The sequence below is a fragment of the Equus quagga genome, chromosome 21 (genome assembly GCF_021613505.1).
Source record: "Equus quagga isolate Etosha38 chromosome 21, UCLA_HA_Equagga_1.0, whole genome shotgun sequence".
NCBI lineage: Eukaryota > Metazoa > Chordata > Mammalia > Perissodactyla > Equidae > Equus > Equus quagga.
In genome coordinates this window covers 29561153-29588398 of record NC_060287.1, presented here as the reverse complement: position 1 = coordinate 29588398, position 27246 = coordinate 29561153, and the positions used below count along the sequence as shown (strand labels likewise).

Genomic DNA, 27246 nt, shown 5'->3' with positions numbered 1-27246 from the left:
CACCTAGAAGTGTCTACTCACACATCTGGCAGTTGATGCTAGCTGTTAGCTCAGGCTTCACCCGGAACTGTGGGCCAGAACATCCGCACCTGGTCTCCTCACAGCACTGTGGCCTTGGATTATTTTATCTTATTTTATTGAGGTCCTAACAGTTAATAACATTGTGAAATTTCAGTTGTACATTATTATTTGTCAGTCACCATATATTTGTGCCCCTTTACCCCTTATGTCCACCCCCCCAACCCCTTTCCCCTCTGGTAACCACTAATCTGTTCTCTTTGTCTGTGTATTTGTTTATCTTCCACATATGAGTAAAATCATACGGTGTTTGTCTTTCTCTGTCTGGCTTATTTCGCTTAATATAATACCCTCAAGTTCCATCAGTGTTGTTGCAAATGGAATTATTTTGTCATTTTTTTAATGGCTGAATAGTATTCCATTGTGTGTGTGTGTGTGTGTGTGTATGTATATATATACCACATCTTCTTTATCTATTCATCGATCATTGGGCACTTGGGTTGCTTCCACATCCTGGCTATTGTGAATAACGCTGAGATGAACATAGGGATGCATAAGTCTCTTTGAATTGTTGATTTCAAGTTCTTTGGATAAATATCCAGTAGTGGGATAGCTGGGTCATATGGTATTTCTATTTTAAGTTTTTTGAGAAATCTCCATACTGTTTTCCAAATTGGCTGCACCAGTTTGCGTTCCCACCAGCAGTGGATCAGGGTTCCCTTTTCTCCACATCCTCTCCAACATTTGTTGTTTTTTGTCTTGGTAATTATAGCCATTGTGATAGATGTAATGTGATACCTCATTGTAGTTTTGATTTGCATTTCCCTGATGTTTAGTGATGTTGAACATCTTTTCATGTGCCTGTTGGCCATCTGTATATCTTCTTTGGAAAAATGTCTGCTCGTATCCTCTGCCCATTTTTTTGATCGAATTGTTTGTTTTTTTGTTGTTGAGATGTATGAGTTCTTTATGTATTTTGGAGATTAACCACTTGTCAGATATATGATTTGCAAATATTTTCTCCCAGTTGGTGGGTTGTCTTTTTGTTTTGTTCATGGTTTCCTTTGCCTTGCAGAAGCTCTTTAGGCTGATGAAGCCCTGTTTGTTTTTCTTTTATTTCCCTTGCCTGAGTAGACATGGTATTCGAAAAGATCCTTCTAAGAATGATGTCAAAGAGTCTACTGCCTACATTTTCTTCTAGGAGTTTTATGGTTTCACATCTTACCTTCAAGTGTTTAATCCATTTTGAGTTAATCTTTCTGTATGGAGAAAGATAATGGTCTACTTTCATTCTTTTGCACGTGGCTGTTGAGTTTTCCCAACATCATTTATTGGAGAGACTTTCCTTTCTCTGTTGTGTGTTTTTAGCTCCTTTGTTAAAGATTAGCTGTCCATAGATGTGTGGTTTTATTTCTGGGCTTTCAGTTCTGTTCCATTGATCTGTGTGTCTGTTTTTGTACCAATACCATGCTGTTTTGATTATTGTAGCTTTGTAATATGTTTTGAAGTCAGGGATTGTGATGCCTCCAGCTTTCTTTTTTCTCAGGATTGCTTTGGCTATTTGGGGTCTTTTATTCCCTCATATGAATTTTAGGGTTCTTGGTTCTATTTCTGTGAAGAACGTCACTGGGATTCTGATTAGGATTGCACTGAATTGGTAGATTGCTTTAGATAGTATGGACATTTTAACTATGTTTATTTTTCCAATCCATGTACGTGGAATATCGTTCCATTTCTTTATGTCATCATTGATTTCTTTCAATAATGTCTTAGAGTTTTCATTGTATAGGTCTTTTACCTCCTTGGTTAAATTTATTCCTGATATTTTATTCTTTTTGTTGCGATTGTAAATGGGATTGTATTCTTGAGTTCTCTTTCTGTTAGTTTGTTATTAGAGTATAGAAATGCAACTGATTTTTGTAAGTTGATTTTGTACCCTGCAGCTTTGCTGTAGTTGTTATTTCTAATAGTTTTCTGAAGGATTCTTTAGGGTTTTCTATATATAAAACCATGTCATCTGCAAACAACAAGAGTTTCACTTCTTCCTTGCCAATTTGGATACCTTTTACATCTTTTTCTTGCCTAATTGCTCTGGCCAAAACCTCCAGCACTATGTTGAATAACACTGGCCAGAGTGGGCATCCTTGTCTTGTTCCTGTTCTCAGAGGAATGGCTTTCAGTTTTTCCCTGTTGACTATAGTGTTGGCTATGGATTTGTCATATATGACCTTTATTATGTTAGGGTACTTCGATACCCATTTTATTGAGAGTTTTTATCATGAACAGCTGTTGAATCTTGTCAAATGCTTTCTCTGCATCTATTGAGATGATCATGTGGTTTTTATTCCTCATTTTGTTAATGTGGTATATCACATTGATTACTTTGCTGATGTTAAACCATCCCTGTATCCCTGGTATAAATCCCACTCGATCATAGTGTATGCTCCTTTTAATGTATTGCTGTATTCGGTTTGCCAATATTTTGTTGAGGATTTTTATATCTATGTTCATCAGCGATATTGGCCTGTAATTTTCCTTCTTTGTGTTGTCCTTGTCTGACTTTGGGATCAGAGTGATGTTGGCCTCATAAATGTGTTAGGAAGAGTTCCATTTTCTTCAACTTTTTGGAATAGTTTGAGAAGGATAAGTCCTAAATCTTTGAATGTTTGGTAGAATTCTCCAGAGAACCCATCTGGTCTTGGACTTTCATTTTTTTGGAGGTTTTTGATTATTGTTTCAGTCTCTTGTGATTTGTTTATTCAGATTCTCTATTTCTTTTTGGCTCAGTTTGGGGGTGTAGTATGAGTCTAAGAATTTATTCTTTCTAGATTGTCCAGTTTGTTGGCATATAGTTTTTCATACTATTCTCTTATAATTCTTTGTATTTCTGTGGTATCTGTTGTAATTTCTCCTCTTTCATTTCTGATTTTATTTATTTGTGCCTTCTCTCTTTTTTTCTTAGTGAGCCTGGCTAAGTGTTTGTCAATTTTGTTTATTTCTCAAAGAACCAGCTCTTAGTTTTTCATTGATCCTTTCTACTCTTTTTTTGGTTTCAATTTCATTTATTTCTGCTTTTACTTTTATTATTTCCCTCCTTCTTCTGACTTTGGGCTTTGTTTGTTCTTCTTTTCTAGTTCTCTTAGGTGTTTATTTGAGATTTTTCTTGTTTGTTAAGATTGTTTATTTGAGATTTTTCTTGTTTGTTAAGGTTGGCCTGTATTGCTCTGAATTTCCCTCTTAGGACTGCTTTTGTTGCATTCCATATGAGTTGGTGTGGTGTGTTTTCGTTTTCATTTGTCTCCAGATATTTTTTTTATTTCTCCTTTAATTTCTTCAGCAATCCATTGGTTGTTCAGTAGCGTGTTGTTTAGCCTCCACATATTTGTTGCTTTCACAGCTCTTTTCTTTTGTTTTTGTGTTTTGGTTTTTTTTGAGGAAGATTAGCCCTGAGCTAACATCTGCTGCCAATCCTCCTCTTTTTTTGCTGAGGAAGATTGACCCTGAGCTCACATCCATGCCCATCTTCCTCTACTTTATATGTGGGATGCCTACCACAGCATGGCTTGCCAACAGGTGCCATGTCCGCATCTGGGATCCAAACCTGTGAACTCCAGGCTGCTGAAATGGAACGTGTGAACTTAACTGCTGTGCCACCAAGCCGGCCCCTCCCAGCTCTTTTCTTGTAGTTGATTTTTAGTTTCATAGCATTATGGTTGGAAATGATGCTTGATGTGATTTCAGTCTTATTAAATTTATTGAGGCTTGCTTTGTTTCTCAACACATGGTCTGTCTTTGAGAATGTTTCATGTGCACTTGAGAAGAATATGTATTCTGCTGCTTTTGGATGGAGTGTTCTGTATATATATATTAAGTCTGTCTGGTCTAGTCTTTTGTTTAGTTCCACTATTTCCTTGTGGACTTTCTGTTTGGATGATCTATCCATTGATGTAAGTGAGGTGTTAAGGTCCCCTACTATAATCATGTTGCTATTAATATCTCCTTTTAGGTTAATTAATAGTTGCTATATGTACTTTGATGCTCCTGTGTTAGGTGCATATATATTTATAAGTGTTATGTCCTCTTGATGGAGTGTCCCTTTTATCATTATATATTGACCATCTTTATCTCTCAGTGCCTTTTTTGTCCCGAGGGCTTCTTTGTTTGGTATAAGTATGGCAACACCTGCTTTCTTTTGTTTGCCATTAGCTTGGAGTATTGTTTTCCATCCCTTCACTCTGAGCCTGTGTTTGTCTTTAGAGCTGAGGTGTGTTTCCTGGAGGCAGCGTATTATTGGGTCTTGTTTTTTAATCCATCCACCCACTCTGTGTCTTTTTATTGGAGAATTCAATCTATTTGCATTTAGAGTGATTATTGTTATATGAGGGCTTAATGCTGCCATTTTATCACTTGTTTTCTGGTTGTTCTGTGTTTCCCTTGTTTGTTGTCCCATGTGTTTCAGACTGCCAGTTCAGTTTGGTGGCTCTCTGTGATGGTTTTCTCAGTTTTCTCTTTATTTGTAATTTGTGTCTCTGTTGTGATTTTTGTTTTGTGGTTACCATGAGGTTTTTATAAAAGATCTTGTAGATGAGACAGTCCATTTTCTGATAGCCTCTTATTTCCTGAATCTAAGCACGTTTCATCTCTTTCCTCTTCTCCATCTAAGTTATTGTTGTCACAACTTATTCTGTTTTGTGTTGTGAGTTTGTGGTTAAAATGAAGTGATTATATTTGTTCTTGATGTTTTCCTTCCTTTTATCTTTAATGTTATAGTCAAGTGTTTGCTAATCTGTTCTGATAGAGAGTTGCAATTTTCTGGTTTTGTCTGCCTGTTTATCTCCCTGCTCAAGGCTGTGTAAACCCTTTCTTTTCTTTTCAGGTATGAAGACCTTCTTGATCATTTCTTGTTGGGGGCTCTTGTGGTAATGAACTCCCTCAGCTTTTGTTTTTCTGGGAAAGTTTTTATTTCTCCATCATGTCAGAAGGATATTTTCGCTGGATAGAGTATTGGCTGTAGGTTTTTGTCTTTTGGAATTTTGAATATATCATTCCACTCTCTCCTACCCTGTAAGGTTTCTGCTGAGAAATGCACTGAAAGTCTGATAGGGATTCGTTATATGTTATTTTCTTCTGCCTTGCTGCCCTTAATATTTTTTCTTTGTCAGTTACTTTTGCTAGTTTTACTAATATGTGCCTTGGAGAAGATCTTTTTGCGTTGATGTAATTAGGAGTTATATTAGCTTCTTTTCTTTTGTCTTTTTTAAAGATTGGCACCGGAGCTATTTTCTGTTGCCAGTCTTCTTCTGTTTTTTTTTTTTTTCTTTGAGGAAGATTACCCCTGAACTAACATCTGCTGCCTATCCTCTTCTTTTTGCTGAGGAAGACTGGCCCTGAGCTAGCATCCATGCCCATCTTCCTCTACCCTACATGTGGGATGCCTGCCACAGTATGGCTTGATGAGCGGTGTGTAGTTCCACACCTGGGATCAAAAGGGGTGAACCCTGGGCCACCAATGTGGAACATGGGAGTTTAACAGTTGTGCCACCTGCCTGGCCCCAGTCGTTTTTTTTTTCTTCTTCTTCTTTTTCTCCCCAAAGCCACCCAGTATGTAGTTGTATATTCTAGTTGTAGGTCTTGTGGTTGTGCTATGTGGGACACCACCTCAGCATGGCTTGATGAGTGGTACGATGTCTGCTCCCAGGATCCAAACTGGCGAAACCCTGGGATGCTGAAGCGGAGTGCACAAACTTAACCATTTGGCTGCAGGGCCTGCCCCCATATTAGCTTCTTTTACTTGTCATTCCAGCTCCTTCCCCAGGTTTGGGAGGTTCTCAGCTATTATTTTTTTGAACAAGCTCTCTGCTCCTTTCTTCCTCTCTTCTCCCTCTGGAATACCTATAATCCTTATGTTGCATTTCCTAATCGAGTTGGATATTTCTCAGGGAATTTCTTCATTTCTTTTTAGTCAGTTCTCTCTCCTCCTTCATCTGAAGCATTTCTATATTTCTATCCTCTTAATTGGCAATTCTGTCCTCCATATCTGCTCTTTTATTTAAGGATTCCAGGTTTTTCTTTATCTCACTCGTGTTTATCATCTCCAACATTTCTGATTGTTTTTTCTTTATAGTTTCAATCTCTTTTGTGAGCAACTTCTTCTGTTCATTAATTTTATTCCTGATTTCATTGAAAGGTGTTTTTGAGTTCTGTTGTAAGTCGTTGAGTTTTTTATGATAGCTGTTTTGAATTCTCTGTCATTTAGAATGTAAATTTTTGTGCCTTCAGGATTGATTACTGGGTGTTTGTCTTTTTCCTTCTCGTCTGGAGTATTAATATACCTCTTCATAGTATTTTATGGGGTGGATTTGTGCCTTCACATAGTGATAGTATTTGATTGCAGATTCCACCTGCCACTACTCAGTGGGGCAGGAGCAGTGTATTCTGAGCCTACCTTGATCCCTGTTAGCTCTGCCTGTTCAAGCCTGGGCTATTCCATGGGACCACAGTGGCACTGTGGGCTCTCCCACTGTATGAGAAAGCAATCATGAAGGGGCTCAGGGCTGCCACTGCCTGCTCCCACAGTCCTGCCAAGATGTGCTTCCCCCTTTGGGGCTGCAGCTGTACTGTGGGCGTTTGTGGCAGCCGGGAACTCATTTGCCTGGGTGTGCAGATCTGCTGCTTCTCCTCCTAGGTCATACCAGCTGTTGTGCTTGGTGGGCAGGGCCTCTGGGCTCTCCCACTGGACAGGAAAGTGATCATGTGGGCGTTTAGGGCTATTGTCACCTGTTTCTGCAGTTGCACCGAGTCATGCTCCCACCCTTGGGGCCACAGTGGTGCTATGGGTGCTCCAGCTGGGAGAGCCATCGCACATGTGCACAGGGCTGCTGGGCGGGGGGGCTGGAGAGTACCCACCTCTCTCCACCACCTCCCTGGGCGTAGTCCATCCACCTTCAGATGTATAGCTGCATGGGTCTCTCAGGCATCCTGTTGTGCTGTTTGGGTATCCTCTGTCGATCAATGAATGTCCTTTTAGTTGTAGTTCAAAGGGGGAGAGAGAAAGGATACAGCTCACTCCACCATGTTGTTGACGTCACTGCCTGGCCTTGGAATTTTTACATAGCAACTCAGGACTCTAGTGTTAATGTTCTACAGAACCAGCTACACGCTGCATTGCCTTTTATGATCTAGTCTCAGAAAATGGCAGAAGTTACATAGTAGCACTTCCTCTACTCTGTTGGTCAACCAGTCTTTATTGTTGGGTCAAATTCAAGGGGAGAGCCACCTCTCAATATGAGAAGTGTCAAAGAATTTGCAGGCATGTTTTAAACCACCATTCTCATTTAGCACATAGTAAGCTCCCCCTTGTGTCTGAACACAGTCCTTTGTACATTTCAGTAGGTATTCATTGAATTATTGAGTTTTTCTTCGTAAATATAAGATTTGGACCCAAAGTAAATTTGTGTTTAAAACTTTAAGAAACGAGTAAGATATTTCACTTCTCAAAAACATTTTCTTAGACTGATTATATTTTGTCTTTTTATTTGTAGAATACAGTATTTAATGAAAACCCATGCTTAACAGGTGAAAATGGCAGGTTTCCTTGATAATTTCCGTTGGCCAGAATGTGAATGTATTGACTGGAGTGAGAGAAGAAATGCTGTGGCTTCTGTTGTAGCAGGTATATTGGTAAGTGAAAAGGCCTGGGTGGTGACATTTATGCCTCATCTTTTGTCCTGAAAATTAATGTTGATTCCTTAGAACTTTGAATACCCTTCCAGAACTGTGTATTTCACTGTTGTTTTGTATAAATAATGATCAGAGTTCTAGATACTATTACTGAACAAATCATGGAAGGCCCTTAGTTCATTTGACTTTGTAAATTTGTTAAACTTAATATCTTTCCTTCGGTTCCAGTGATAATACAATTATTGTAGTCAGTAGCATTTGCAAGTTAATGATACAGTATGTATAAGTCCTTTAAGATCCTCAAAGGCTCAGAATTTGATGTAACCAAATATTTTGTGACTCATTAAAGTTCAGGGTGTGTAGACAGCAGTCATGACCGTAGGCTGCGTTAGAACCGCAGCCCTGCATCGCTCTAGGGAAGGCGTGCTCTCCATCTCCATTTCCCTAGCTGCAGCACTTGGGGGAGGTGAGAGGAAGAAATTCATGGAGGAAACTGTAGCTTAATTCTCTTCCCAATGTTTTTTTTTTACTTTTTCTTATTGAAAATGTCAAGCATATGAAAGGGGTACAGGGACACATATATATGGTGACGGATAAAAACTGGACTGTTGGGGGTAAAAATGTCAAGCATTTAAACAAAAATAGAAGGGTATAAAGAGGCCCTCTCCCCTCTTGCCCCATGTGCTTATCATCCAGCATCAAAAAAAATCAAATCACGACCAATCTTGCTTTAGTTTTCCATCATCCACTCTCTGCCACCACTGTGTTTGTTTGTTTGTTTGGTGAGGAAGATTGGCCCTGAGCTAACATCTCTGCCAATCTTCCTCCATTTTGTATGTGGGATGCCACCACAGCATGGCTTGATGAGCAGTGTGTAGGTCCATGCCCAGGATCCACATCCATGAACCCTAGGCCACCAAAGTGGAATGCGCAAACTCAACTACTGTGCTACTCAGCTTGACCCCCTCACTGCATTTTTTGAAGCAAGTTTCAGTATCTATTTTAAAAACTTAAAAAATTCATTAAAAAAATTCATCTCTTTCAGTGTGCAGTTCTATACCTGAAGTCCAAGAGGAAAAAATAAATAAAGCAGAGAAGGAACTAAAGATAATTGTGAAGCTGTCTGCATGCAGAATTCTTTTAGATGTTTCTAAGTTTTTCTTGCTGTTTTAAAAAAAATTTTTTTTATCATGGTCTAAACAGTTTATAACATTGTGAAATTTCAGTTGTACATTAATATTTGTCAAACACCATATAAATGTGCCCCTGCACCCCTTGTGCCCACCCTCCCCCCTTTCCCTGTGATAACCACTTAATTATTCTCTTTGCCCATAAGTTTATTTATATTCTACATATGAATGAAATCATACAGTGTTTGTCTTTCTCTGTCTGGCTTATCTTGCTTAACATGATGCCCTCAGGGACAATCCACGTGGTTGTGAATGGGACGATTATGTCTTTTTTATGGCTGAGTAGTATTCCATTGTATATATATGCCACATCTTCTTTATCCATTCATCAGTTGTTGGGCACTTGGGTTGCTCCCACGTCTTGGCTATTGTGAATAATGCTGCAGTGAACATAGGGATGCATAAGTCTCTTTGAATTGTTGATTTCAAGTTCTTTGGATAAATACCGAGTAGTAGGATAGCTGGGTCATATGGTATTTCTATTTTAAGTTTTTTGAGAAATGTCCATACTGTTTTCCAAAGTGGCTGCACCAGTTTGCATTCCCACCAGCAGTGGATGAGGGTTCCCTTTTCTCCACATGCTCTCCAACATTTATTATTTTTTGTCTTGTTGATTATAACCATTCTAACAGGTGTAAGATGATATCTAAGTGTAGTTTTGATTTGCATCTCCCTGATGGTTAGTGATGTTGAGCATCTTTTCTTGTACCTATTGGCCATCTGTATACCTTCTTTGGAAAAATGTCTGTTCGTATCCTCTCCCCACTTTTGATTAGGTTTTTTTTTTGTAATTCAGTTGTGTGAGCTCTTTATATATTATGGAAATTAACCACTTTTTGATATATGATTTGCAAATATTTTCTCCCAGTTGGTGGGTTATTTTTTCATTTTGATCTTGGTTTCCTTTGTCTTGCAGAAGCTCTTTAGTCTAATGAAGTCTCACTTGCTTATTTTTTCTTTTGTTTCCCTTGTCTGAGTGGAAATCATATTTGTAAAGATCCTTTGAAGGCTGATGTCAAAGAATGTACTACCTATATTTTCCTCCAGAAGTTTTATGGTTTATGGTCTTACCTTCAAATCTTTGATCCATTTTGAGTCTATTTTTGTGTATAGAGAAAGATAATGGTCTACATTCATCCTTTTGCATGTGGCTGTCCAGTTTTCCCAGCACCATTTATTGAAGAGGCTTTCCTTTCTCCGTTGTATGTTCTTGGCTCCTTTCTCAAAGATTAGTTGTCTGTATATGTGTGGTTTTATTTCTGGGCTTTCAGTTCTGTTCCATTGATCTGTGTGTCTGTTTTTATACCAATACCATGCTGTTTTGATTACTGTAGCTTTGTAATATGTTTTGAAGTCAGGGATTGTGATGCCTCCAGCTTTGTTCTTGTTTCTCAGGATTGTTTGGCTATTCAGGGTCTTTTGTTGCCCTTTATGAATTTTAAGATTCTTTGTTCTACTTCTGTGAAGAATGTCATTGGGATTCTGATTGGGATTGATTTGAATCTGTAGATTGCTTTAGGTAATATGGCCATTTTAACTATGTTTATTTTTTCAATCCATGTACATTGAATATATTTCCATTTCTTTATGTCATTATCAATTTCTTTCAGTAATGTCCTATGGTTTTCCTTGTATAGGTCTTTCACCTCCTTGGTTAAATTTATTCCTACATATTTATTTTTTTTGTTGTGATTGTAAATGGGGTTGTATTCTTGAGTTCTCTTTCTATTAGTTTGTTATTAGAGTATAGAAATGCCAGTGATTTTTGTATGTTCACTTTGAATCCTGCAACTTTGCTGTAGTTGTCGATTATTTCTAATAGTTTTCTGATGGATTCTTTAGCATTTTCTGTATATAAAGTCATATCATCTGCAAAGAGTGAGAGTTTCACTTCTTCAGTGCCTGTCTGGATTCCTTTGATTTCTTTTTCCTGCCTAATTGCTCTGGCCAAAACCTCTAGTACTATGTTGAATAACAGTGGTGAGAGTGGGCACCCTTGTCTTGTTCCTGTTCTCAGCAGGATGGCTTTCAGTTTTTCCCCACTGAGTGAGATGTTGGCAGTGGGTTTGTCATATATGACCTTTATTATTTTTGAGGTATTCTTCTTCTATACCCATTTTATTGAGAGTTTTTATCATGAACGATGTTGGATCTTGTCAAGTGCTTTATCTGCATCTATAGAGATGATCATGTGTTTTTCATTCCTCCTTTTGTTAATATGGTGTCTCACATTGACTGATTTGTGGATTTTGAACCATTCCTCTGTCCCTGGTATGAATCTCACTTGATCATGGCATATGATCTTTTTAATGTATTGCTGTATTCGGTTTGCCAATATTTTGTTGAGGATTTTTGCGTCTATGTTCATCAGCAATATTGGCCTGTAATTTTCCTTCTTTATGTTATACTTGTCTGGTTTTGGGATCAGGGTGATGTTGGCCTCGTAGAATGTGTTAGGAATATTTCTGTCTTCCTCAATTTTTGGAATAGTTTGAGAAGAATAAGTAATAAATTGTCTGAATGTTTGGTGGAATTCTCCAGAGAAGCCATCTGGTCCTGGACTTTTACTTTTGGGGAGGTTTTTGGCTACTGTTTCAATGTCTTTACTTGTGATTGTCTTATTCAGATTCTCTGTTTCTTCTTGGTTCAGTTTTGGAAGGTTGTAAGAGTCTAAGAATTTATCCATTTCTTCTAGATTGTCAAGTTTGTTCATGTATAGTTTTTCATAATATTCTCTTATAATCTTTTGTATTTGTGTAGTATCCATTGTAATTGCTCCTCTTTCATTTCTAATTTTATTTATTTGAGCCTTCTCTTTTTTCTTGGTGAGTCTGGCTAAGGGTTTGTCAGTTTTGTTTATCCTCTCAAAGAATCAGCTCCTTGTATCATTGATTCTTTTTACAGTCTTTTTTGTTTCAATTTCATTTATTTCTGCTCTTATTTTTATTATTCCCCTCCTGCTGACTTTGGGCTTTGTTTGTTCTTCTTTTTCTAATTCTGTTAGGTGTAGTTTAAGATTGTTTATTTGAGCTTTTTCTTGTTTGTTAATGTGAGCCTGTATTGCTATAAATTTCCCTCTTAGGACTGCTTTTGCTGCATCCGTAAGAGTTTGTATGGTGTGTTTTCATTCTCATTTGTCTCCAAATATTTTTTGATTTCTCCCTTTATTTCTTTGATGACCCATTGGTTGTTCAGTAGCTTGTTTAGTCTCCACATTTTCATTCCTTTTCAAGCTTTTTTCTTATAGTTGATTTCTAGTTTCATGGCATTATGGTCAGAAAAGATAGTAGATATGATTTCAATCTTCTTAAATTTATTGAGGTTTGTCTTGTTTCCCAATATATGGTCTGTCCTTGAGAATGTTCCATGTGCACTTGAGAAGAATGTATATTCTGCTGTTTTTGGATGGAGTGCTCTATATATGTCTGTTAAGTTCATCTGGTCTATTTTTTTATATTTTATAGTATTTTGTTTTAATTCCACTATCTCCTTGTTGATGTTTTACCTGGATGATCTATCCATTGGTGTCAGTGGGGTTTTGGGGTCCCCTACTATTACTGTGTTGTCATTGATATCTCCTTTTAGGTTTGTTAATAGTTGCTTTATGTACTTTGGTGCTCTGTGTTGGGTGCATACATTTTATAAGTGCTATGTCTTCTTGGTGGAGAGTCCCTTTTATCGTTACATCCTGCCCCTCTATGTCTCCCCTTACCAGTTTTATCTTGAAGTCTACTTTGTCTGATATGAGTATCCTTGTATGCACTTAATTTGTCTATGAAATTCTTTAGCAGCTTTTCTACTTTAAGTCTATTCAGCTTAGTTTACATAGAGACGTTATATTTTACAAATTTGTGTTCAGTCAGTTATACAATATGTAACCAAATTACCTAATTAAAACTATAGCATGTTTAAATGGTTTTGGAGATGTGACAGCTGACTCTTGGTAAGCATAGAGCTCATTTGTGGAGGCAGAAGTGCTTGGGCATATTAAAAAGGAATGTTGGCAGAGAGAATGAAACACGTCAGGTAATCAGGGAGCTGGTTAGTGGAGGTTAGTTCAGAGAACTTCAGTTGAACATAATTATTGTGGATGACAGAAAGAGATCATCCATTCCCAGATAATAAATTTTTCGTCTTGCACTGAGAGCAGAACTTCAGAATCTTACACAGATTTGATTAGCTTCACCTTATATGCTGTAAAGAATAAGTCAACAAGGGATTCTTATTTTTTATATTTTAACATGCAAAACTCAAAGTAAAAATATTTTATGTTTCATTTATGATCTGTAGAAAAAGAGGGATGTTAAAGAGCAGGCATCATGCTCAGCCAGAGTATTAGTGTTATTTTAATGACTTGGACTCCTTCTCAAGTTTTTTACAGGTTGGTGGATAATGATTGACGCAGCCGTGGTGTATCCTAAGCCAGAACAGTTGAACCATGCCTTTCACACATGTGGTGTATTTTCCACATTGGCTTTCTTCATGTAAGTATGAAGGTAATTCTCAATTCAAGATTATTTTTGTAAAAACATGTTTTCCTTTAAGTTTAATGCTATTTAGAATAACTTTTTAATTTAGTATATGGATTCCTCTTTAAAGATTGGCACTTGAGCTAACTACTACCAATCTTCTTCTTTTTTTTTTTTTCAGCTTTTTCTCCCCAGATCTCCCCAGTACGTAGTTGTATATTTTAGTTGTGGGTCCTTCTAGTTGTGGCATGTGGGATGCCACCTCAGCATGGCCTTGTGAGTGGTGCCAGGTCTGTGCCCAGGATTCGAACTGGCAAAGCTCTGGGCTGCTGAAGTGGAGTGCACGAGCTTAACCACTTGGCCACAGGGCTGGCCCCTGGATTCTTCTTTAACATTATAAATATATATATTTCCATTTTACTAAGATTTTTATCAAGAATGAGTGTTGAATTTAGTCATATATCTTTTTAGCATCTATAAAAATTATGATTTTTCTCCTTATATTTGTTAAACTAGTTGATCACTATATTTTATCAGTCTCAAGATTATTTTTGATATTTTAATATATCTGAATATGAGGGTGCTGCTTATAGTCAATGGTATCTTAAAATTACAATTGATAATATCTTTTCTTTCTTGGCAGTGTAAAAAATAACGGTACATCTTAAAAATCAGTGGCATCTTAGATTTAATGGGATATATTACATTTCTAGCTTTTTTTATTAGTGAATCATCCTTGAGTATTGTACACTCAGCTTTCACTGTGGAGTATTATTGTTCTTAATGTGTTGCTTGACTGCCAGTATTTGGAGGGCAGGCAGGATTGGCCTCAAATGAGATTGATCTGTGGCTTTTCTTTTTTATTAAATCATTTTCAGATTTATCTGTTATCTCACTTCATAAAAGAGTTTGGAAGCTTTTTATGGATGTCTTTTAATAATTTTTAAAAATAAGTTAAACAGTAAGATTATATAATTTCCTTATACTGTCAGGAGTTTTAAAAAAGATTCGATTGTAAAAGATGGAACTACTGATATCCATTCAGGATGCTAAGAAAAGGCAATTCCTGCTACAAATGCACTGTGCTCTAACAAAAATGGAAAGAGAAGCAAAATAAAGTGGGTCTGTTTATTGTATGTAGAGCACATGTTCTCTGAGTTTGAGAAATGGATCAGAGAAAATCACTTGACTTTTAGTACAAAGAGAAACTTTTTAGCTCTTGATTGTGATGAGAACCTTAAAATGGGATAACTCACACTGAGTCATTCATGCATGAATGTAAGAGGCAAAGGAATCAGAAAATTGGCCCGTCTTTCATAATCTCTGGAGACAAGGGATAGTAATCTTAAAATTGTGTGTTTTCTTGGTGTACTTTAGGACAGTAAGACTAATGTAACATTTCTATCCACTAGGATATTTGTTAAGTTAAAAGATATGTTCAGTTATTCATATACTGACCTTAGCTAGGAAATGTTTTCCTTCTCAATGATATGTAAGTATCTGTGAATATTTTAGCAGCATGAAAGCTTATTAGATAATTTTGTATTGTTCTAGGATAAATGCTGTGTCCAACGCTCAGGTGAGAGGTGACAGCTATGAAAGCGGCTGTCTAGGAAGAACAGGTAAAGGCACTTTGAGTTGTGAATGTATATGCTGGCTAAAGGGATTTATCAGCAGAAAAAGCAAAGTGTCTAGCGAGTCTTTATTTAGGACTGATAGTGATTATCTAGAAATTTTTTTTAACTTAAAAAAAGTTATAGTGTTATGTAAATTCTTAAGACAGTTAAAGTTACTACCAGAAGTTACTATTTTTGTCATGTTATACTGCCCACAGTATATAGATACAACGTTACTGTTCAGAATCAATGGATCTTGGACTCCAGATTACTCGTCTAGTGCTGATGATGGATTTATTCTCATCCTAAATGTCGACCAATAATAATACTTACGAGATGGCTGACCATGATTACTAACAGCAAAGTGTGGACAATTAGGAAGTCAAACCTAGGACTACAGTGTTTTTCACATTCTGTTCTGGTCACCTGAGTAACTGCCCGCAGACTGCAACAAAATTGTTCAGAAGAAGCACGCTGCCTGTCTACGTATAAAGTCTTTGTTTGGAGTTTGAATTCTTTTGAATTGTCTTCCAGTGGTATTTTTCTTTTAGTCAGGTTATAACACATTCTTTTAGAATCCAGGGGGTTGTTTTCAGTGGAATTTCCATGCTCTATGTAAAAAGCACAGGCCTAGAAATCCTGTTTCTAACGTTTAAGGACTGGGGAGGGCGATTTGTGGTTTTGGTCAGACATTTGGAGTAGGTGGGAGAGGAATTTTGAAGGATGATTAAGAATAATAGCAAATACTTGTAGAATACTTAGTGTGTACCAAAGACTGTTCTGAATGCTTTACACATATTAACTCATTTAATTGTCACAATAGTCCTGTGAGGTAAGTGGTCTTATTGTCCTCAGGTTTACATGAGGGAACTAAGGCACGGAGAGCTTAATTAACTTGTCCAAAGTCACAAAGCAAGTAAGTGGTAGAGCCAGGATTTGAATACCGACAGTCTGGCCCCAGAGCCAGTGCTTTTAGCCACCAGGCTATGCTTGTTTCTAGTCGAGAACTGTTTGGTCTCTTTGTCTGGTTAGTGCTGTGTATGTGTGTGTGTGTATATGTGTATATATATTTATTTTTGTCAGTTTGATGGAGTTTAATTTATATAAAATATAAAATAAAGTCACCAATTTAGAATGTACAGTTTGATGAGTTTTAATGAATGCAGACAGTTGTGTAACTACCACTGCCGTCATGATATAGAACATTTCCATTACTCCAGAAAGTTCCCTCATCCCCATTTGCAGCTAATCCCCTTCCCCACACCTCCTGGCCACCACTGATCTGCTTTCTATTACTGTAGTTTTGCCTTTTCTAGACTTTCATGTGAATGGAATTATAAAGTAAGTATCATTACATTTTAAACCAAATAAAGGAGCTGTGATGAGCTTAGCTTTTTAAAAAAATTAAAAATTTTTTTTGGTGGTAAGAACACTTAGCATGAGCTCTAGAGACCCTCTGGACAAATTTTTCAGTGCACAATATAGTATTGCTAATGTGGTGGACAGCAGATCTCCAGAACTTGCTCATCTTGTGTAACTGAAACTTTATACCCATTGAACACCAACTTCCTGTTTCTTCCTCCCCTAGCCCCTGGCAGCCACCATTCTACTCTCTCTTGCTATGAGTTTGACTATTTCAGATACCTCATATAAGGGGAATTGTGCCTGAAAAAAGAAGGAAATCTTGCTATATGCAACAACACAGATGAGCCCGGAGGAGATTATGCTAAGTGAAATAAACCAGTTACAGGAGGACAAATTTGCTTTCTTTTCTACCTGATGCTTTAAATGTTGATACAGATTTTATGACTTCTCTCCCATTGGGATCCTTGAATTGGGGAGGAGGGGGTATAGTGACAAATGACAGATGAACCTAAGTTAAAAGTGCCCTGTGTGTGTGTGAACATGCATGTCTTGTGCCCCTGCCTCAGCAGGTAATGTCAGGAATGAGGGAGAGTACAGAATAATACAGCATGTATTAGCAGGTAAAATGTTGGACATAGGAAACACAGTAAGTTTATTTGGTCGTTTTTCTTTAAAGAATATTCCACAGACATTGCTGTGGGTTATATTAGTATTAGCTATTTTCTATAGGAAATTTCATTGTAACTTACCCAAAGTTTTTTAGCTTAAATGTAAAACTTGTATTTGCCTTGGGTCTGTCTGGTTCCAAAGCCCGTAGTTTTTACCCTCACCAATTGGCTATTACATTTTATTCCATGATTTTTCCCTACCCATTAAAATTCACAATACAGTTTATATTTATAAGTGGTGCATATGTGTAAATTCTGTCTAGTGCTTCAGAAATTAAGGGCAAACTGTCTTATGGGACAGTGGTCCCATAAGCTTAGTACCATATAGTGTAGGTGTATAGATGGCTATACCATCTAGGTTTGTGTAAGCGCACTCTGCGATGCTTGCACAACAAAAAAATCGCCTGACAACTGATTTCTCAGAATGTATCCCCATCCTTAAGCAACGCCTGACTGTAATAAATATACTACAAATGAAACTGCTGAATGATAAAGCTACAAAAAGGAATGGGAGCTAGGTAGAACAAAGATCATGTACTTAGAATCTAGGACAAGATGGATGCTCTTGATTGTTCATTAACTTGGACACTGAGCCTCCTTGTAGTCAAAGCAAAAAAGAGAAAATGTTATAGTTTTTTATTTTTTGCTATACAAAAGCATACTGATTTTTCAAGGGAAATTTTTTCTTGTGTATTTGAAAATTTGTGTGTGGTCATATATAAAGGACATGAGGGAAAATAATTCCAAGCGTTTTTGACGTTTTACTCACTTTAGATAAAAGCCGTGATTGAATATAGTTTGGAGAATATCTTTCTCCAAGGAACTAATCATTACTTTATATTTATGGAGTTCTGCTTAGTATTATAATAAAACTCAGATAATCTAGAGACCTATTTCTGTCAAATATCAGCTGTTCTAACCATGCTGAGCTTTGATCAGTGCTTCCTTTGTATCTGGAGTCTAAAACATATGAATTTCTGTTCACTTAGTAGCAGATTATCTGCAATCGAGGCAACTTTGCTTTCTCTTGTGGTAGTTGGTTTGGGTTCTATTTTCACCTCAGCGGAGCTTTATTTCCCGTCCACAGGGTGATGGGCTGTCAGTATACCTGTGATCAGGGTCTGGCACAGAGGTTAACCTGCTTTCCTACAAATGTGTCGAATCTACTCAAATGTCCAGACAATTGCTTTAGTGAGATTCTGTTGTATAGATTCTAGAAGTTCATACAGTAGAGAGGTGAAGAGATGCTTCTGACCTTGAACTTTTCAGGGGTGTGTGGCGCAGTTTGACTGCCTCAGCCATAGAAAGAGACTGAATATACTTTTGAAGAATGGCTCCTGTTTGCACCATATTAAATAACGGCATGATTTTAACATTGATGAAAAGGGGACACATTGGTCCTTATTCATTTGTAGTCTCTCCTTCCTGTGTGGTGATGGTTATCTGAAATACACTTGCTACTTTTAATAGAGCAATTACTTTGAAAATATATATAACAGGGTAGTTTTTCAGTTAGGATTTAATTAGTTTCATAAAAAAATTACTTATGAAGCTTGCCTGGTTTAGTTTACTCAGCTATTAGTGTCTCTAGCCAGTGGAAATGTAACTTTCTCTTTTTCCCTTTCTGGGTATGGCTTAACCCCTTTTAGGTTTTTGGGGGTTTTTTAAAAATCCTCATTCAGTTAATTGTTAGAGCAGGTGTATATAAATATGTTACTGTCTTCAATATGCATAACATATATTAGGTTAACAGTGTTTCTCGTGTTATGTATTCCTAAGATGTAGAGCTGTGGAAATGAGCAAAATCATAAATCCTCTTGTTCATACAGGTGCTCGAGTTTGGCTCTTCATTGGTTTCATGTTGATGTTTGGGTCACTTATTGCTTCCATGTGGATTCTTTTTGGTGCATATGTTACCCAAAGTAAGTATTTATTCCTCCTTTATTTCATAGGAGAGATTCAGATATGTCTTCTATATTTGACTTAGTCTCAACTCCATCTGGAGTAAAATTTAGTTTAATTATTCAGTTAACTTGAAGGTCTGACTGTGTGAAGGTACGTGAGCTGTTTAATAAAACTTCTCAGTGGGGCCGTATCACTACCTGCCGTTGAGTGCAGTGGGACAGCCTGGTTAGGAAATCCAAGCCGCTGGCAAGACCGTAACTCTCAGCCATCTCTAGAGTTTCTGATCTCCTTCCTTCCCCTGGACAGCTAGGCTCCATATGCGAGGCTGTTTACTGAGGGTTGTAGTGGTAAGAGCGAGAAACCTGTCCAGGTTTGCAGTCACTTATACACAATTCTAAAATCCACAAAGTGCTGAAAGTGAAGTTTTTCATAACTAGTTTGGCAGCAAAGCCTGACCTAAATTGATATGAGGCTCATTATGGTCTTTATTCCATGTAATAAGTATTCAGGTCTTTTCTTGCAGGAATATCGTTGTATTTGCTGGTCCAAACTCAGCTAGGGGTGCTTTGTAACATTTATGCCCCATGTTACCATTCTTAAATCTGAAAAATTCTGAATTCCAGAACATACTTTACCCCAAGGATATCAGATAAGGGGTTGTGGACCCCAGGATCTTTCTTTCCAGTGATACCGCCTTCTCTCTAACCCCAACCTGTCATTTTTCAGTTATAGGTACAGGAGGAGTTTTCTTTTTGAGGAAGATTAGCCCTGAGCTAACATCTGCTGCCAATCCTCCTCTTTTTGCTGAGGAAGACTGGCCCTGAGCTAACATCCATGCCCATCTTCCTCTACTTTCTATGTGGGACGCCTGCCACAGCATGGCTTGCCAAGCAGTGCCATGTCTGCCCCCAGGATCCAAACCGGCGAACCCTGGGCTGCCGAAGCGGAATGTGCAAACAAACCGCTGCGCCGCGGGGCTGACCCCAAGAGGAGTTTTTTAAGGGCAGGACTGAAGATGTGTGTGTAGCCTTCATGTGGAAACTTGCTGCAGTGCAGTGCGCTCATAGTGCGCCATCCTGAGTTTTCTGGCTGTTCAGGCGCCACAGCTTTCATTCAGGGAGGGGTTGAAAAGTGCGACCCAGGCCCAGCACGTACCTCTGGAAGCATCAGAGGAACCTTTTCACTGGCTCTCTCCCTTCACTCCAAAGACAGAGTCAGTTTCAGATAACACAGCTTAGTTATCTTCCGGCCTCTCTATCTCTGGAATCTCTGTCTCTCTGCTAAACTGTCGCATCTCCTTGTCTGACCCACAGCTGACTTTTTAATACTCTTGATAGGATCCCTTAATTCCTGTAGTTACTGCTCACCAAATATATCCAAAATGTGTTATTTTAGCTAATTAAAAATACTAATGGAGCACACAGTTATAGTATGAAACTCATTTGAAGGAAAGTGCTTTTTTATAAAACACTTTATTGAGATATAATTTGCATATCATGTAATTCGTGCATTTTAAGTGTATGTACAGTTCAGTGTTTTTAGTATATTCACAGAGTTGTGCTACCATCACCACAATACAGTTTTAGAACATTTTTACCACCCCAGAAAGAAACCCCTTACCCATTAGCAGTCACTCCCCATTACCCTTCTCCACAGGCCCTAGGCAACTGCTAATCTACTGCTGTCTCTAGATTTGCCCATTTCATATAGATGGAATCCTATAGTGAAGTGCGTTTGAAGCTCATTTGATCCCTGACTCTGAGAAGCGTGGGCTGGGTTGGAAAGTCTGCATAGTTACTTGAAGCAACACATGAAACTTTCCAGTTACTATTATGAAAAGAGGAATAAATTATTCCCGAAAGGCGTGTAGGGAAGTATTAAGTTTGGAAAGGTTGTACACTCATTTGTATCTTAATCTTTAAAGAACTAGTACATATTGAGATATTTCTCAATTATGGATCTCCACATTTCTACAGCATTTTTTTTGTTTGTAAACTGAATATGCTTTTACTTCAGACAGCATTTTTAGCACATATTTCAAATGTTTTACTGTACAGATTTTCTTGAGCTGTTAATAATCGTAATAGCAGCTAACATTTATGTAGCAGTTTATGGGCCGGGTACTGTTGTAAGCACTATACACAGTCACACATTGCTCACACTCTGTGGGGTGGGTGCTGTTATAATGCCCATTTTACTGATGAGGAAACTGAGGCATAATGAGGTTAAGTAATTTGCTCATGCTCATACATTTAGTCAGTGGTAGAGTCAGGATTCAAATCCAAGTGTCTGGCTCAACTTGGAGCTCTTAACCATGCTGCTATATTATTTTCTATGATGTTCTATGATATCAAAAGCTAAAAATTGAACATTTCTTCATCTTATCCAGTATTTTAAATCAACATTTACAGTTTTATAAAAGTTAAATAACCACGAAAATTTAAGTCGTTTCCAATTTTTTCTTTTCCTATGAAGATAGTGACCATTTCCTTCAGGAGCAATTCAGTGAAAGAACATTGAATTATAATGACCTTTTTTTTAAACTTATTTATTTATTTATTTTTTGCTGAGGAAGATTTGCTCTGAGCTAACGTCTGTGGCCAGTCTTCCTCTATTTTGGATGTAAGCTGCCACCACAGCACGGCCACGGACGAGTAGTGTAGGTCTGTGCCTGGGAACCGAACCTGGGCTCCCAAAGCAGAGTGCACCAAACTTATCCACTAGACCAGCAGGGCTGGCTCAATGATCCTTTTTATATCTGTTGTGTTTTTACAGTAAAACTCCTGAATCCATGAAAGGAAATGAATGAACAGACTATTAAATCATCAAGAATTTAATCGTATCTTCCTAACGTTTTGTATTTCTGTATTGGCCGTAGGAAGTGAAGAGCTGAGCTGCTGCTTCCTCAGCAGTTTTGATGCAAATAGAACTATAGCGATTACTTTAGACAGAAAGGAAACCTGATAAGTTCACTGTTGTTGATCCAGAGTGGGAGCAATGCTTTGTTTTGGCAGAATGAGATTGGCGTTTTCTTATTTGTTTCATTACAGATTTCTTAGAGTTAATGAATAATAGCAGTATTTTGTAATATACAGAGCATGTCATTATGAATGGCGCTAGTACTTTGTTACTGCTGTTTGCTTTTTGTAATCTTCTAATCTGTTTTACTTTTTATGTGCAGACACTGATGTTTATCCAGGACTAGCTGTGTTTTTTCAAAATGCACTTATATTTTTTAGGTAAGTTGCCTAATTTCTTAACCACACCTGTAACATTTACAGAAATGTCATCTTTATTATAAGAACAGCATATGCAGTGGAACGTGTAAATCCTTTGGATTAGTTACCATTTATAGAACTTCTTTTAAAAGGTGAAAATTTGTCTGTTGCATAAGTGCATACATAAGCCATTTAATTAGGAGTCCTCTATGTGCCAAGACCTCAGCTGGATGCTTTAAGTATGTTACCTTTTGAATTCTCATTTAATTATCTTAAGTACATAAGCCAGGTGGTGGTCCCATTTTCATAGATGAGGAAATAGGCTGGAGCTTATTTAAGGACACCCAGCTAGGAAATGCAGAGCTGGGATTTGGACCCACACTGCTGCTTCCATAGCCTGTGTTTTGTTAAAAAATTGTATCAGGTACTTTTATTAAAAAAAGAGAAAATAAATAAGAATTAATACATTGTATGAATGTCATATACAAAACTTGGTTGGGGAATTGGAGTTTTTGATTAAGTTTTTAAGATTAAGCATAAAAATAAAACAATATTAAAAGTATTTTTTAGGGGCAGTCTTCTAAAAAGCCCTCAAAATGAAACCTGTATCCTGTGATTTTCAGAATGAATGTCTTTTAATGTAAAGATAGGTAATTTAGGCATCGATTTATAAAATTATATCCCCCCAACCCTACAAAATCATGCAGATCTAAGTCTTGAAGAACACTGGCTTTAAGCAGTTTGCTTATGATATACTATGGTGTAGTTTTCTTCTTACTTCTCCTTGGAGTTGATGAGTTTCTAGGATCTGTGGCTTTATAGTTTTCATCACATTTGGAATCTTTTCAGCCATTATTTCTTCAATATTTTTTCTGTCCACCCTGCCCTCCTGGGATTCCCCTCACATGTATATTGGGCTGTTAAAGTCGGCCCGCAGCTCACTAACGCCTGGCTTTTTCTTCATGTTTGTTCGCGCTCTGTTTCGGCAGGGATAGTTTCTGTTGTATCTGTACGTCTTCTGATCTGCTGCAGTGCCTAGTTTACTGTTACTCCCGTCCATCTCAAACATCATACTGTGCATCTCTGTTAGCATGATTAGGGTCTTTTTTTATATTTTCCATGTCTCTCCTTAACATGCTCATGCTTTCCTCTACCTTCTTGAACATGTGAAGTGTGCTTATAACTATTTCAGTGTCCCTGTCTAAGTGTGTTAATTCTGAGTCTATTCCTAGTGATTGTTTCTATTTTCTCTTCATTTTGGGTGTCTTTCCCCCTCTTTGCTTCTTTGCATGCAGCTGGTTGGGGGCTGGATTTCTGATATTCCTTAACGTTTTTGAGCTTTGTTCTGGATGCAGTTAGGTCCCTTGGAACAGTTTGATCCTCTCAAATCTTGCTTTTAAGTTTTGTTGGCAGGACCAGAGCAGCTTTCGTCTATGACTGATTTATCCCCTTACTGAGACAATACTCTTCTGAGTATTCTTCCTGGTGCTCCTTGTATTCTGAGGTTTTCCACTCTGCTTGGGAGATTGTGCAGTCTTCCCAGGCCTGTGGGAGCTCTGGAAATTGTTCTTTCCAGTGGTTCTTTCCCTTTTCTTGAGTAGTTTCCTCAGACGATCAGTACTTGGTGGAAGACTCAAGGGGAACCCCCTGCAGATCTCCTGAGCTCCCTCTCTCTTTAGCTCTCTCTACTCTGCCTTGCAAATTCTAGCCACTTTGGACTCCTTGAACTCTTGGCTCCATTTTCTCAACTTGGGGAGGCTGCTGTGCTCCACCTGGGTTCCCTCTTGTTGCACTGTGGCCTGGACACTCATGGTTTTGAAAGATGTTTGACAGCTTGTGCTATGTTGTTATTGTACTTCTAGGCCGCAACCTTCTGAGGATACAGTAACTTTTCATGAAGAGATCTTAGGCACTGTTTAGAGAGCAAATCTAAATTCAAATTCAGCCCTTTGCAGTGGTAGGTGAGTTTGCATAAATGACAGGTGGATGAAGAGAAACCTTGTATGTATAAAGGCCTGTGCTCATGTGGGCAGTGACTACTGCATCAGCACTGTACTCTGCCCAGGGGCTGGCAAGTTGTCTAGCCAGCTGTGTGCTTCCTGTGTGCTGGGCCTGTTCTGAGCACCCAAATGCAGCTCCTGCTTCTTTGGCCGCTCTTCCTCTGTTCCTTGTGCCAGCTGATCCTCCAGCCCTGGCCATGAACTTTCAGTTTCTGAAGGCTGTGTTCTAGGCCTCTTCTCTACTCGTTCTTTCTCTCTCTAGGTGAGCTCCTTTATGCTCAGGACTTCGCTTACTGCCCGTCTGCCAATGAGTCCCTGATGTCTGTCTCCAAGTCTAAACTGTGTATCCAGATTCCTCTTTATCACCTCTTAGGTAGCTGACATTTGAAATCTAACACATCCAACATGCCACAACTCAACTCATGGTCCCAGGGTGTTCTTTCTCTGCTCCTGTCTCTTTCCCCCATACTTTGCTGAGGTAATTCCCACTCTTCTTTTAGATCTCAGTTCAGTCATCACTTCCTCAAGAAGACCTTCTTGACCTCTCTAACTAGGTCAGATCTTTATATTTTACTCTCTTGGTACCACGTGCCTTGCCTTTATAGCATTTTTTTGCAGCTGGAATTTTTCTCCCTCATTAGAGAGTGAGCACAGTTGTCTTGTTTTGACTCACGATCACATTTCTAGCACTTAGCCAGGTGCCTGTTGCCTGGCCAGTACTCAGTGTACAGTAATTATTTGTTAAATGGGTGAAGAATTGCAGCGTGATCTGTTGTAGGGTGCTTCTGTTATTGTAGCTCAGATATGTAGGATCCTAGAGTTATAAAGTGGCCCTAGTGCCTGCTACTATGAGAAATGCCCCTTTTCTTACAAGTTTCCTATCTAGTAACCTTCCAGGCTTTAAGAAAGGATATTTAATTATGCTCAGCCATCAGGTCAACAAAGTGCTTTATAAAACAAGCAAATTCAGACCAGCACCACCCTACTCTTTAATTTTAGAAATTGATACAAAGGGATCAGTGAATTACCTGCCAAAGGGTATTTAGAAAATGAATTCTTTGTTTCTTGTTCCATGTGTTTTTTCCTTATGATTTATTTTAATATCTTTCTAGCACTCTGATCTACAAATTTGGAAGAACTGAAGAGCTATGGACCTGAGATCACTTCTTAAATCACATTTTCCTTTTGTTATATTCTATTTGTAGATAAGTTTTTATCTCTCAGTATAATTTACACATTGCCAAATGGAATAGATTGTACTTTAAGTGTTTCATTTCTTTACACTTTTATGCTCTGAGTTTTGAAATAGTTTTATGAAATTTCTGTCCTTTTTTTCATTGACTCGATTGTTGATATGTACATATTATAAGATTATATACACGGGGTGACGACTATCCGTTTTTCATTCCTGAAGACTTAAAGCTGGGCCTGTTCGCTGAGCCAGGGTTGCATCATCATGTCATTTTAGGGTTAACTATTTTGTCTCAGTATCTCTGATTTCTGAAAACGTGCAAAAAATACAGCTCCATGTATCTGAAATAAGCACTGAGCCATTAAAAAGGGTATTTCAGCAAGTTGTAATTTATTTTGGCTTAAAAATGAGATTTTTTTTAAAGGAAAAATGTTTGTTCTTATGTATTATAAAGAAGTGGACTTTTATATGAAGATTTTTTACATGGCTGAAGGACTAGTTTGAAAGCCTCTTTTAAAAACAGTTCCTCTAATATGACTTTATTTGAGAGGGGATAATACATGATCAGATAAACTCAGTTTTGTATGGTTAATGTAAAAAGAGTGTAAGGCTGCTCAGCAACATGCTTCTTGTAAAGCAGCTGAAATGACCTATCTACCAGGGTTCTCTTTTGACAGCTTACTGTTGTCTGACATTACAAAATTCCATGTCAAGCAAGTTTGAGACAACTGCAGTTTAAAAGCATGAAACATATAACAAAAAAGTGGAATAATTAGTTTCAAGATGAAGCACTTCTTCCCACAGGGAGTTGTTATGACCTAGTGAAAAATTAGGCATTCCAGCCACTTAGTTACTGACTGCAAGTCTCTTTTCGCTCTAGCTCTCAAGCTTTGGGTGAACTCTTCCTGCAAAATATGCCTTTAACCTGAAAGTTCATACTCCAGTCAGAAGCTTTTTTGCTGAGTTTGAAACACTGTATTTGCACTGTGTGTTCCTAGGAGAAACGTCAGAGGGAGATGTGGGTCTTTATTGCTACTTTGCTTTCCTTTGTTATGCAGGCTCGTGTTGTACTTTTTCCTCCAGAGCGATTTGATGAAGCCTCTTGTTCTAAGACAGAATACTATCAGTGGTATTATATGCAGCTTCTAACTGGAGCCTTATTTTGCTTAACTTCTCTCCTCTCTGAGAGAATTTGCCGCGCACAGAGTATGAAGCAGTTGTGGAATGCTGTGCCTTTGTCTAGACACCATCTTGTGTAATTACTTCTTTCTGTGTCTTCGTCGTTTCCCTCAAAATGTCAGTAAACTTTGTCTCGCCTCCAACAAATTGTAAGACTGATTACTTGTTTCCACTCTCTTGTAACCTGTTGCAGTAAATGTTACTTCTCAACCATTCTAATATTATTAAATCTGTTGGAGAAAATGAGCCATAAAAATTGGTTTGCTGTTCATTTTTTAATTATTCAAGGGAACCTGGTCAAAGAAGCAGTTTATCTTTATAAAAGAAGGAGAAATATATTATACTCAGATTTGTAAAATGCTAGTATGAAGGCTACTGAAAGGCATCCCGGGAGACCGACCGAAAATAGTGACTTTTTTCTATTCTTGACTCTGCCATGAATTTGATTTTTAATTGTTAGCAAATCCACTTAATTTCTCTCTGCTTCCTTATTGTAGAAAAAGGAGACAATGTCAGTATCTACTCTTAGAGATAATGTCAGTTAGAAAAGATAGAGTCCTTCATAATAATTTAAAAATATGTGTAATTCCCTTAATATAAGGATCTCCCTGTTACACAGGTTCAATGGCTGTTGAATCCGAGTCTTTTGATGTTGTTTGTTAGACCAATATTACCAGAGCATTTTGTTTTATTAATTCTACTCTTTCTAAGATCCTCATTGTGTTCCTTGTGTTGTTACCACTGAA

At 37.8% G+C, this 27246-nt stretch overlaps 1 protein-coding gene across 4 annotated transcripts in view; it reads left to right on the top strand.

Annotated features, from left to right (window-relative positions):
* The window catches only part of TMEM50B (transmembrane protein 50B), a 49717-nt gene extending 22971 nt beyond the window's left edge, over positions 1-26746 (top strand). For 3 of the 4 annotated variants that reach the window (XM_046648288.1, XM_046648289.1, XM_046648287.1), the window contains exons 2-7: positions 7560-7698; positions 13260-13372; positions 14912-14979; positions 18836-18928; positions 22093-22150; positions 25242-26746. In XM_046648288.1, coding sequence (XP_046504244.1) covers positions 7600-7698; positions 13260-13372; positions 14912-14979; positions 18836-18928; positions 22093-22150; positions 25242-25287 — 477 coding nt within the window. In that variant the 5' untranslated portion in view covers positions 7560-7599 and the 3' untranslated portion in view covers positions 25288-26746. The remainder of the gene's footprint in view (positions 1-7559; positions 7699-13259; positions 13373-14911; positions 14980-18835; positions 18929-22092; positions 22151-25241) is intronic. The other variant, XM_046648290.1, reaches the window with a different exon arrangement.
* The last annotated feature ends 500 nt before the right edge of the window (positions 26747-27246 follow it).